The sequence below is a fragment of the Sebastes fasciatus genome, chromosome 3 (assembly GCF_043250625.1).
Source record: "Sebastes fasciatus isolate fSebFas1 chromosome 3, fSebFas1.pri, whole genome shotgun sequence".
NCBI lineage: Eukaryota > Metazoa > Chordata > Actinopteri > Perciformes > Sebastidae > Sebastes > Sebastes fasciatus.
In genome coordinates, this window is record NC_133797.1 from 6,934,952 (window position 1) to 6,948,826 (window position 13,875).

Consider the following 13,875-nt stretch of genomic DNA (forward strand, 5'->3'; position numbering starts at 1 on the left):
TGTGTAAATAATAGGGCTGTCAAAGTTAACGCGATATTAACGCCTTAATGCAAATTCGTTTTACCGTCACTTATTTCTTTAACGCATTAACGCAATTGATCTTTCGGAGGGTGTAGCAGGCTCAGTTTTAACGCTAGAGTGATGATACTGGCATCATATGGAAACCTAAGGAATCCTTCGGTACCAACCATGTCATATTAGCATGTCGGGAAGGAGGTTAATTAACGCTCCAAACTTGCGCTAGATTTTGGCGAGGATATATATACATTTGGATAAAGCAGGCATATTTGCCCACTCCTATGTTGATAAGAGTATTGAATACTTGACAAATCTTCCTTAAAGGATTTTGAACACCTAAAAAATTTGTGATTAATTTGCGATAAATCGAGATTAATCATGGACAATCATGCTATTAATCGCGATTCAATATTTTAATGGATTGACAGCCCTAGTAAATAAGCGACTGTTTGCTAACATGTTCGCCTCTATAAGGTGATAATATGTCAGTGGTGTGCACACAGCTTGTTCTGCTGCCCCCAAGTGACCAAAAACATAAGCTTTAATCATTTTATTGGTGTATTTACTGTCAATTGATCAATTTGTCACTTATTATTGATGTGCCTTGCCAATTTATTTTTTTTTCATTCAGAAAAAAACAGCAACGACATTGTCCATCCTGGTGAAGTTTGAATGGTGAGACTGTCATGTATTTTCCAGGCCCCCATTGTAGCCATGCATAATAATTTAGTCAATTTAGCCTTGCTGCCATCTGGCTACCGCCTGGTTCTTTACATTCAGTGTGTCCACAACCCGCCTGGGATTAGTAACCCTCTGCACTCCAGTATCAAATCACCACATCGCCCAAGCCCCCACATACTGTCCACAACTGTAACCAAAGAATTTTATCTTTCTGTGCATTGTTCCGACTTGTGTTGGTCTGTCCCGGTTCTAAATCTCCCTCTGCCCAGGGTTTTATGTCTATTGCTGACATCTTTAGAGCCCAAAAGTGGGAGTTAACACCAGAATGGGAAGTCCTTCCCTGGAAACATACAGCTTCCTCTGCTCAGGCTTCTGACATTCTGACATATGGGAAGCATGCTAGCTGTGTTCAGGACCTTGCTCCAGATTCACTTTTGCAGCAGCAACCATAACAACAACAACAACCGTCTCTAAACCAAACCCCACAGCTGAATGCATTACCTCATGTCCAAATAACTAAATAGGCTAGTGGTGTATAGTGGAGCTGTGGAGCTGATAACTAAAAAGTTAGAGGGCTTAATATTAAGAATGCAAGCATACATAAAGTGCATTAAGTCACTCTGGACACACTCGAGGTGTCTCCGTGAGGGTCCTTGACTGAGCTTTCAGGGGTCTTTCAAAGGTCTTCAGAGATCCTTGAATGGTTTTCAGTGGCCCCTCAAAGGGTCACCTAGAGGTCCAGCAAGAGGCGTCCCTAACCCAATTTCTATTACTATTCTGTCATTTGATTTAGTAGAAATTAACATTATAAAAATTATACACAGTGATGAATATTTGCTGAGATTGTAGTTCTACAGTTTGCTCTTTTGGAATTGTTATCAATATAATGACTCCCCTCTAATGACATGAAATGCTTAAGGAAGCCAAGGATTAAATTATTACAACAACTAGAAAGCTTTATTTAGAGCAGCAAAGGGTATATGTATTTATGTATGTAGGCTATTTATTTTTCACATGCCAATATGTATATGTAATTTGATTTATTGTCTTTATCTGTCTATCTCTCTATCTCTCTCTCTGATCTAAAGTGGAAGTACAGAAAAAGAACTGCAGGTATTTGAGCGTGAAATGTCATATTCATTCATATTCGAGTAAATATGTGCTGGATGGAGCTCTTATACGCTGCATGTTTTAAGCTATACATAACTAAGTGAACATAATAGAGTAAAAACAGTGAAGAATAACATCGGGCGTTTATATCGCAGCTTATGGCAAAACAAAAAGGAAAAAAATCCCGAGTTGTAAAATATATTTTTAAGCGGCTATTGAAGGTGTTAGAGCTCCGGAGATGCAGCGGACGTTTGTTTGTGCAGGAAGCCGAGAGAAGCGTCCAGGAGGTCGGTCACAGTGTCAGCTCGGAACCAGCCTCACATTTCACCGGCTGCTCATTCTGGCCTACATGAACTCGTATTTGAAGTTTTCTGATAAAACTAGAGCTAAACTGTAACCCACTGTTATAAAGGCCTGTCTGGAATGTCGCCTGCAGGCTACCAGACAATAAATATATAGGCCTATCACAGAGCGGATTAATACATTAACGGTGTTTTAACATATCTTAATGATTGACGCAAATAAAAAAAAGAATGTATTATTAAATTAAATTATTATTATTATTATTATTACTATTATTATTATTATTATTATTATTATTATTATTATTATTATTATTATTATCATCATCATTATTATTAAAATTATTATAACAACTATAAGGTAGCCAATCTCTGTCGTATCAATACTTTACTGTTATTTTGAGTTGCGTCTGCAGTCGAAGCAGCAATATATTATTTAAGGACTACAAAGGCCAATTCAAATGTATATTAGTCTACTACACACACCGTGTGTATATATGTATATATATATATATATATATATATATGTATCGCAAATATATATATATATATATATATATACATATATATATACATATATATATATATAGTTGCGTTTCTTTAAAGGGGATTAGGCTATACAATTATTTACTGTGGCCCAATTAAAGCTCTGAAAGAATATTACAAAAGGTATTTGGTAACAATTTAATTACATATGTACAAAATAGTCTACATAACAACAGAGTTTAATATGAGAGAGAGGGGGGGGGTCCCCTGCTTTTTTTTAATAGCAACGAAATAAATGTATTGATGCAAGTCCAGAAAAGTGACATGCATTGCACAAGTCAGGGCTGCATGGCTATTGTCTGTATATCTGTGGCTTTCACAGTGTGACTATTTGACATCGTGTCAACTGGAAATAGGACAATATGTGGACCAGTGGTTCATTCATTCATTAGCTCTGCCAGCACAAGCTATAAGACAAACTGGGAACACACACAACTCAAATGGGACCCATCAGAAACATATAACAGGTCCCCCCCAAACCCCCAAACGTTTGCTGCGTATTTGAAGAAATTTCAAATCATATACGTTTTTTTAATAGTTATACATAGTCTGCACGGCTTCAACAGATATGATCTGCTAATCACTGAGAACATGCATGAACATAAACACCAGCTGCACAATTAATAATGATTCCAAACACCATCTTTGTTTTGTGGCCTCTCCAGATAGCCTGTAAAGCATTAATATATCAATAATACCATCCAACTTAAAACTGGAAAGCATATTTTTGTTAAAAAAACCTTTAAAAAAATACTTAACAAACAAAAGCCAATTGTTGCCGTGCATATGTGCGCGTGGCCCCCGCGTGCGTACGCGCGCGCGCGTGAGAGAGCGAGAGAGAGAGAGAGAGAGAGAGCCAGCAGGTCTACTTAGCAGGCCCATTGACATTAAAGAGAAGTAAACAGAGCCTTTAGACGGGGCCAGAGGAGGGGAGAGGACGGAGGAGGGTTCTGGTTGGTTCATATGAAGTCAGTTTCTCCTCCCCGGTACGAAGATGACGTAGTAAATCACTCTCTCTCTCTCTCTCTCTCTCTCTCTCACTCTCTCTCTCTCTCTCTCTCTCTCTCTCTCTCTCTCTCTCTCTCTAGTTCTCTCTCTCTCTCTCTCTCTCTCTCTCTCATCCAGACAAGCTGGGCTTTACCATATAGCTCAGTATCAACTAGCCAGTAGTGACCCAGTAGCTGCCCAGACTGGTCCTGCCTTGCCAAACGGCTCTGAGGCTGACAAGCTGCTAACTGGGAAGGATGAGAGGAAGTAGGCTGCAGAGGAAGAAGAAGGAGGAATAGGCTTTACACACTGTGAGAGTGAGTTTCTAAAAGAAGAAGAGGAAGAAGAGGAGGGATATAAACGCTGCATGACTTTATAACCAGAGGAAGAGGGAGAATAACAATGTCTTAGAGGAGGAGGAAGAGGAGGAGGAGGAGGAGTTGTTTTGGACAGAACCGAGCAGGCCTATACAGGCCACAGGACTACTAGCCCGGGTCCAGCCTGCTGTTGCACGGAATACCGGATCGTCCCGGGTCGGACCGGGAGGCGGGAGGCTGTTTTCTGTGTCGGAAGCTGCTGCCTGGTAGATAACTCCAGATGCAAACATCTGCTCTGGACAAGCGTTAAAGCGCAGTGAAGGCGCGCGCACTGCTGCAGCATCCAGAGGACCTCTGAGCGCGCGCGTGTGTGTGTGTGTTGTGTGTGTGTGTGTGTGTGTGTGTGTGTGTGTCACTATGAGTCTGGTCTCGGGCTTCCCTCACCACCCGGTCATGCACCATCACGACAGCCACCACTACTCCCTGCACGCGGCGGCCGGTCGGTGTCACGAGGACACCGGGGGTGCACCTCCGTACTTCACGAGTTGGCTGATCAGCCACGCGGACATGTCTCCCACCGAGTACAGCCTCGCGCCCGGCTACAGCCCAGAGTACCATGGTAACAGCGGGTCTACCGGAGGAGGTGGTCTGGACGCCTCTCACCATCACCCCCATCATCACCACCACCACTACGGACCCGGAGGCCTGGTGCCGGGCTCCGGTGCCAGCGGCGGCGTCTCGGTGAACGGAGCCACGGTGGTCGGTATGCACCCGCACGGACATCCCCGGCCCGTGAAGCGGAGACCCACGGCCAACCGGAAGGAGCGGCGGCGGACGCAGAGCATCAACTCGGCCTTCTCGGAGCTCCGGGAGTGTATCCCCAACGTACCGGCAGACACCAAGCTGTCCAAGATCAAGACGCTGCGGCTGGCCACCAGCTACATCTCCTACCTGATGGACATCCTGGACAAGGACGGACAGATCGGGGACACGCAGGCGTTCAAGGCCGAGCTGAAGAAGACGGAGGCCCGGGAGGAGCGGAGGAAGAGAGAGGCGGTAAGAGCAGCACAGACACATTACATATATAATATATATATAGAGCCTGTATATACTGGGAGACCTATAATGAATGTGAACACCGGTGGTGCTTTTTTAATAACAGAAGAGTTAATAATTCCATCAGATAGCTCATATCAGCTTTATGATCCATGCTGACATAGAACACAATATGTTCTGGGTTAAACTATAATAAAGGAGCAATTTATAGTCCACAGCTGACACTATAGCAGGCTCTCCACATATTCATATTCTGTTAATAGTTTTTTGAGGATCTACTTTGGGTCTGGAGCTAAAGGCCTCTACTGAGGAGTATAGACTCATTTTACAGGCCAGTAATGGAAAAAAAAAAAAAAGTGAATTAGGCTGCTAGCTTTTTATGTGATGGAGAGATAATAAACCATAATACGATTGTTAACTTGTCTAAACTTACTTACGATCTTTGGCAATTGTAGTCACTTTATTTTTATTTTTTTTATTTTTTTAGAAATGAATAAAAAGAAAAACTAATACATGAGTCATGACCTAAATTCATAGTCTTTTGGAGAAGAGGGAAGATGATTCATTGTTGCTATTATTATTAAATTGAGTTAGACCTGTTCCTGGCTTCTTTCAATGGTTTATCTCACGAAGATTAACGATTGAAAGTCACAGTTGAACATCCTGTAAAATACTTTCTCTTCATTATAGTTCTGCTGGTAGTCAGAAAAGAGGCAGCGTCCGACAGGAAATACAGTTTAATGCTAATAATAATTAGACAATTTTAGTAGGACAGAATTTATGAATACATTCATTTAATTTATTTAATTTAGCATTTAAAAAAAAATATTTGATTACAGAACACTTAAGGACATATAATCCACTATATGGAAATGATTCTAATTCAAATTATAATTTTGCTCTTTTGTGCATATAAAGAGCAAATTGTTCAAAAATAATTTACTATAGGCTAGTAAAATATGCTGCTTTGTGTATTATAGGCTGTGTCAACTGACTATATATATATATATATCGGTCGTATTTTAAAGGTGCTGGTGGGTCATCACGCTTTTACATTTGCGATGTGCAAACGAGGTTATTCCTGAAAGGATCCCGTTATGTTGACTCGACCGGGCAGAGCTGTCCGTGGCAGGATAAAGTCCTCCGTGATGTGTCGGTGTATGACAGACTGGTTATAAATATTTCTGCATCATGACAAAAATGGCACAATAAATATAGTTTTAGCAGGAGCTCGGCGGCTCCAGTTTGACCGAGATTCAATAACAAGACACGAATATTTCTCTGATTCATTGAGAAGAAGATGAATGTAATCTATAAACTCTCAGTAGGCTAGTTTACACTTGTGCCAAAGCACATGACAATATGGACATGTAAATTAGTAAACTGTTGATCTGTAAGATTTTTATTTTTACATGATTATTTTATAATCATACATATAATATGCAATTATATACATCCGTTATGGAGACTCCATTGCACGCATTCAAAGACCATTTAGACGTCCAAAACTTAATATGACATTGGGCCTACATTCAATGTTTTACATTTTTTACCAAGGCCAGAGAGCTGGTAGAAAGCCAGCTAAAAAAAAAACAGGCTACACAGGAGAGAAAAAAGTAAACAGCAACACCAACATGGCAACAGGCTTTTCCTGTGCAGGAACACATGTACCCAAATGGAGGGTAATCTCACAGCCCTATTTATTTGGGGGAGGAATTTGAAAAAGCCAATGAAGCATATGGGGTGACTGCTAAAGAGAGAGTAAACAGTCAAATATAAGTGTGTTTACCCATTTTAATAATTGACACTTGACTCCTTAACCATTGATTGCTGAAGGAAAAAGAATGTATCCCCCATATACAGTTGAACCATATTAACAAAAAAAAGATTTTACACAATAGTGGTATAGTCCAAATGATAAAGTCTCTATAACAGTGGAGCCAGAAAATTGGTTGCCATCCTCAGACAGCTTGGAGCCAGGAGGGGCCAGGTTCAGCCATGGGGACCCGCCGCTATTAGCACTACTTTTTGATGCTGTCTTTCTTACAGCCTGCTATATTATCCACATCAGCTCTATATGCTGCCCATATCCTATAGGCTACAGCTTTACAAGGTCCCACAGTTGCTAAGGATTTATTGTTTGGCACATCCAAGAGATTTAAATCCATCTGAACTGGGCTCTTTCAAACACAGTAGCTAGTAGTATGAAATTGCAATTTTATTTGTATTTGAGTTACATATCCTCTGTATGATCACTGGCTAAAGGTCATATTTTACAGTCTTTTTATTTCCTACATGCAAACACAACTAAGCATTGATTCTGCATGCTTTGACAAAACTAGCTGCCTGTTGTTTTTTTAACACTACATTTATCTCATGATAAATGGCTATAGACCATCATCTTATACCTTACCCAGAGCTAAAATCAGATACATTATGTGTGTAGAGACAAACATACCTGATTATATACAGGGCAGGTCAGACTAGACTAGAAGAGAATCGAACAGAATAATTATTTCCTGTCTGTTGCCTAACGTGCTGCCCGATAGGAAGTGTGGTGCATAATTGAAGCCAGAAAGCAATTTTTCCTCACATTTCAAACTGCAATCACTAATAGAAGGATGTAGTCCTGTTAATAACTCATGTCAACTCTGTCATGTTACTCCAGTCCTGGTTTCAAATATATGTGTATACTACTGTTGAATAAAGAATTATTTAATTTGTGTTAAAAAGTCCTTAACTTTTTATTAGGATGAAACATGTAGGCCTACCAGAGGAGTAACTTAGTGAGTTTTACCCCTCAGTGTAGCTAAAGTAAGCACTCAATGTCGCCTGTGCTCCTCAGTCTGCTCTTACATTAATGATTAAGTGGTTAACCCATGAGTGAATTTAAAGTGTATTTAAGAGGGTGACCTCTAAGCTTGCAAATAAGAGGGGACTTGAGGTAATAAACTCAGTCATTCCAGGGACTGAGTTTATCTTACACTCTGTGTGTGCAAGAGAGAATTGACATATCGATTGTTTGCAATCCATAAGATTTTGATGTTTTGTGCAACTGATTACAGCTATGTATACAGTATGGCTTATTTCAGGCTGGTTCAGTGTGGATGTTGTTGTACTACAATGGAATGATCCCATGATCCAGTTTGGGCAAAATGGACTTCATAGAGGCGGGGAGAGGATGCTGTTGGGTTTTAACAAAGACAAAGTTTTTATTTATTTTAGGCTATCTCATGTTTCAAATGAAATATAATGTGCATGGTTTGAAGTTCACAGTGCATGCAGCAAACTGATTGCAAATGTCAATTTAGATCATTATCTGAATTTGTTTTGGTTAGAAAGATTTAGACTTGTAACATTATAAAATCATTAGCCTTTGGTGGCAGACCTGCTGACTGAATTAGGGCACACATTCGCAGCATTTTGTTGCAATTTTTCAGAAAAACAAACTGTTTTTCTTGATTTCTCTGTGTCCAGCTTGGTGGCATTTTTGGTACTGCAGGTGATATAGTGTAAATGTGCAGGATATAGAGAGCTGTAATTTTAGTGCTGCTTTCAGCAGCCTGACTGGAAAGACAGTGATATGTATCACTTTTAGTGATATGTAGCCTGCAGACTAATAGAGCCTGGACTCCACAAGTGACTGGGACTGGAGACTGGTGTCTCCACTCTGGTGTATTTTTGCAACAACCTTCAAAAATCCTTCAATTAAGTGTGCATAAATAATAGAACACTGTCAAAAAGCCCTATTGGGTTAATATAAACATCATACTGGCTGTTAGCCTGTTGACGTATTTAGCAGGCCTGTGGTGTTAGTTGAAGTAGTGAGGCATTATATACTATATTAAAAGCACATTGTGAGAGTACATGATATTTATTCATATAGTACAGGCTGTAAAAATGTGTCTGACTTTATTAAATTAGATCCACATTTTAGATGTTTATCAAATGATAATATGACTTGGAAAAAATGATCTGTTCTCATAATGACATTATAAATGGCTAATTCATAATGGTGACATGACTGGAATAATAACAAAGTAATGCTAGTATCAAATCATAATTCCTTATTCACAGATCCAGTTAGTATTTTATCCATTTTTATTTTAATTTTTATTGTTGTTGTTGTTACTGCCCCTTTTTGTTGTTTCAACATTTGACATATTATATCCCCTTTCCAATCCAATCCAATCCAAATTTATTTATAAAGCACATTTAAAAACAAAAAAAGTATTTTAGTACTTTATACTTTTTATTCTGAGAAAAGAACAGATCGTGCTGTTAGGGCCGATGACGCATGCTGCGGCCAAAAGACGATGAAATAAAAGAACACGACAATAAGAAGAATGGAGATGAACTTGTTTGGATGTTTGCTGTAGAGTTGTATATCTTTACGCACAGCCTCCTCCTGTTTGTTGGACCTTATAGCTTCATTATCGCACCTGGACCGAAAAAGTATATGTTTGCCAGTCAGGTCGATATATTTTTGCGTCCCCTTTTTTCCTCACATGGAGAGCTAAACCCTGTATTCAAATGCCGTTTGACGCAAACTGTTATTAAACGCAAATTTCTGAGAGAACTTGAACCGCTGAGCTCTCTGCCATTCATCTTTTTTATTTTTTTATTTTTTTGTCATTTCTTGCATGTAAATTGCAAATATCAGGACCCCTTAAAAGTTAAAATTGTTGCTCAGTGACAAATGAAAAAAAAAAGCAAAATATTCAAATTTATTACGCTACTTTACGTACGGTAAGAGAAACCTACATTTTAAAAAACATTTAAATGTATCGAGAATAAGTACAATGGAACAACATTTTTCAGATTGATGCGTTTCCATGTGTAGCATGTGATCTGGCTCATGTTTTATGAGATGATGGTGTGTTTGATATGTTATACCTCACTCTGCAGAATGAAAGAGGCCTCCTCACATGCCACTAGACTTCAAAGTCGCGCTCAGGTTTAAATGGAGGACTGGACTGGATGCTGGATTATAGTGTGTTTTGCCGGACTGAACAGAGGTTTACCGCTGCACAGTGGTGGTGGGGGGGCTATATTCACTGAGACCAAGGAGACATTACGTTGTCACATCTTTTTATGACGTCCGAAGTATATAGACAAAAATGATGAGTCGGAGCGGGTGCACATCCTGGAGATCCCTGAATAAGGATGAATAAGGATGACTACATCCAGCAGCAGGTGTCACTGCAGTGACAAAGTCACAAAGTCCATTCATGATGTTCACTGGATCTTCTTCTCTCAGGTTGCACAATGTCAAAGTAACAACTCGCCACACTCCATTTTTAAATATTTAAAAAATATTCCTAAATTAACTATTTCCCAACTCGGCCTGTATGTGGTCCTTATACTGACGTTACCATGGCATATTGGGATTGCCTCATCGTTTTAAGCCTTGTTGCTCAGTCCACTATTCAAATTAACTTCAATCAGGGAGTCCGATTATTAATATTATTATTATTATTATTATTATTATTATTATTATTATTATTATTATTATTATTGTTATTATTATTATTATTATTATTATTATTATTATTATTATTGTTGTTGTTGTTATTATTATTATTATATGGACAACGTTAGTCAGTTAAGAGGTAGAGGAGATGTAATTTCACTCTCCTTGTGCGTACGTTTGTACGTGTAGCCTATTTGTGGAAAAGGAAATATATTTTTAACTGCGCACATCGTTAAATAAAAACGTATATATATAATGCTATAATTATATTCTACCATATATTATATTAATCTATTTTTGATTAGGCTAAATATGGCTTCAGGAACAGCTGTTGGCAGATGGAAACCGCAAGTCTTAACAAGCAGGCTCTGAAAATAATATAATACATTTAGATACAATAATAATAATAATAATAATAATAATAATAATAATTTGATAATGTATCTAACATTATAAGATAGCTGATCCTGCTCTTTACAATATTTAATCCTTCACTTTTTGCACTTTTTGGTTGACAGGAAATGTGTTATAGATATAAGCGTCCACATGTATACGCTTAGAAGCAGATTTGAACATTTTACTATTATAAAACAGAAAATTAATTCATTTAAAAAGTTTCTATCAATTGCTGTTATACCCGAACACCCGAGTAGGCAGGTGGCCATATATAGGCTACATGTGAAAGTGTGGAGCTTGTCAAGTCTTCCAGGTTATGCTTCTGTGTGTTGTTAATAAGTCTTACGGGTATAGGCCTGTCTATAGAAACATCATGACGTGCGTAAACTTAACCAAATTGTCCCAAATACAAAATACAGACAAACATTATGGACTCTTGTGCGACATGAAAACCAATAGGTGCACTCTCATATCTGTACGGGTCGACATATATAATATCCAGTTATTGGAACGATGAATCGATTCTTAGGGATTGTGTTTGTGTTGTAAAATATATGTATATATGAAGCGGCCTTTTCGAGAACTTAATCCAACTGTGACAAAGACAGAAGAAGTTTTCCATGGTGACAAAAAGGCTGCCATATATGTTTTTATCTTATACAATAGATGATTTAAACATGGATCAATATATATAATATAAATTGCAATATACATGTCATGTGTCATCTGCATGCAGGTGGAGATCCCGAAGACAACATCATCAACATCCTCATCGTCATCCTCTTCGTCAGCGGGCGATAAGAAGAGTAAAGGACGGACAGGGTGGCCTCAACATGTCTGGGCTCTGGAGCTCAAACAGTAGCGACCAATCCCTCCATCCATCTCTCCATCCTGCCAGGCGAGAGCCCCCTTTATACCATCCTCCAGCTCTGTCCTCCAAGAGAGTGATGGGACAATAATGACGCGCTCTGATGAACTGTAAATGCAGTCATCATCATCATCATCATCATCATCGCTCTGGAACTAGAGGTTGGACGCTGTATCTCCTGTTCACTTCGCTATATGGGGAGACACGAAGAAAGTGGCCATCAGTTTGGACAAAATAACTCCCTCATCTTTCAGCGCGCTGTGCCAGGGTTTCAACCTGAACCCGGGGTTCCCTTCAATAGTAGCCTACTTCCAGAAAAAAAAAAAAACACTCAATATCACACATTCAACGGTATTAAAAAAAATTAAAAAAAATTTAATTGAAAAAACATTTACGCAAAAAAAAACATTCAGCCTACGGATTCACCAAATAGAAATATTCTCATTTCTCTATAATTCAACATCAGTGGGAACTTTTGGATAGGTTTATATACATGACAGTCATTGTCTACAGGCTTGGACCACATATAAGCCTGCGTGCGTCAGAGCAGCTGTTTGGGTTAAAAGTGGATGAACCGGTTAAAAACATGTGAGCACCGTTAGTCCAATTTAACCAACCTTGCTCAGGGCTTTGCTAAGATATAACTCTCCGGTTCTCTAATGAAATATTTGGTGGATGGGGATGTATTCAGAATTAAAGACTGGTCTATAAAAGCTCTTAGGTTGTGTTCAGCCAGATGTGTAAAAGGCCCAAAGTAGCGTCACACCAGCGCCAAATTGTGAACGGAGTGTTCTCTTCTTCCTGTCGAGGGAAAAACACAACGAGTTGGGGATAAAGGCGGACCCATTCTCTCTCTCTCTCTCTCTCTCTCTCTCTCTCTCTCTCTCTCTCTCTCTCTCTCTCTCTCTCTCTCCCTCTCTCTCTCTCTCTCTCTAACACCCAACCCTCGCCACCAACACCACCCACACGATTACACACACACACGCAAAGGGGTGTTGACGTGCTCTCTGCTTTATTTAACGGAATATATTTATGTGCAATGCGGCCGGTAGAAGGACCCAAACAACTCTAGGTCCATCTACTGACCTGTGATTAAACGACAAGGTGTATATGAAGTTCTCTCTCTCTCTCTCTCTCTCTCTCTCTCTCTCTCTCTCTCTCTCTCTCTCTCTCTGTCTCTCTCTCTCTCTCTTTTCTCTGAGTAATTTAGTGTTTGTAAATGTAAAGGCGTCACCATGATGACGAAGTGTCCATGTTGTGGTATGAAGATGTGGTGGGAGTCTAAATAATGCTTTATGTGGGATGTAAACAGTGTCATGAATTTAATAAACCACCACCTGGTTACTACATGGTAACTGATGCAAACTGGGCTCATTTCTTACTTTCAGCTGGTCAGACTGTATATTATCCTGCGCAAATTGATTAAGGTTTGAGAATGATTCAGAAGTAAAAGGAAAATTATCCACATATAGCTTCGATGAGCATTTGTACTTATGGGAAAAAAACACATCAGCCTTAAAGCCTTTTTGTGTTGGTCAGCAGTAGGGCTCGGGCAAAAGAAATAACCAAAAAAAGATCATCTAAAAATCTCACTTTTATGTCATGACAAAAACTGAGCCTAGATTTATAGAATTTTGTGGACAGGGACGCAAAATAGATGAAAGTGTGCATCACATCTTAAATGGGTTCCCTTTTTACAGGGAAAAAACAAATAATTAATTTTTTTGGTGTAGGCTTATAAACTTTATTTCACAATTTTGTTTTTGCCTCCTCATGATTTCCTTTTTTTAAAAGCCACTTTCTTGACTAATTTAAATTTTAGTAGTTATTCACAAGTAAAATTTAAGAGTTTGACATAATTACATACTTTCTAATATAATACTAGAAATACTTTTTGTCAATTGACAAATTGAAAATGAGGGTTTTTCTTCGGTGTTTTAGGCTACAACTATTATTGGAGTACACAAACAGCAACATTAATAACTCAGATTTAGTTGTTATCTAGGGTTAAACCTTGTATTAAAGGACCTGACAATCAATTTCAAAGTGATAGCAGGTATATACCGTTTATGTGCCTTGTGTACATTTGAATTACAGATTAGGCCTTTAAGCAGGCAATAT

The 13,875-nt window shown here is 38.9% G+C and overlaps 1 protein-coding gene across 1 annotated transcript; it reads left to right on the forward strand.

The window, feature by feature from the left end:
* The first annotated feature begins 3,774 nt into the window (after nucleotides 1–3,774).
* hand2 (heart and neural crest derivatives expressed 2) lies at nucleotides 3,775–13,119 on the forward strand. Its single transcript, XM_074628198.1, has 2 exons — nucleotides 3,775–5,017; nucleotides 11,623–13,119. Exons 1-2 carry the CDS (start codon nucleotides 4,379–4,381, stop codon nucleotides 11,746–11,748), a joined length of 765 nt encoding a protein of 254 aa, XP_074484299.1. The 5' UTR covers nucleotides 3,775–4,378; the 3' UTR covers nucleotides 11,749–13,119.
* The last annotated feature ends 756 nt before the right edge of the window (nucleotides 13,120–13,875 follow it).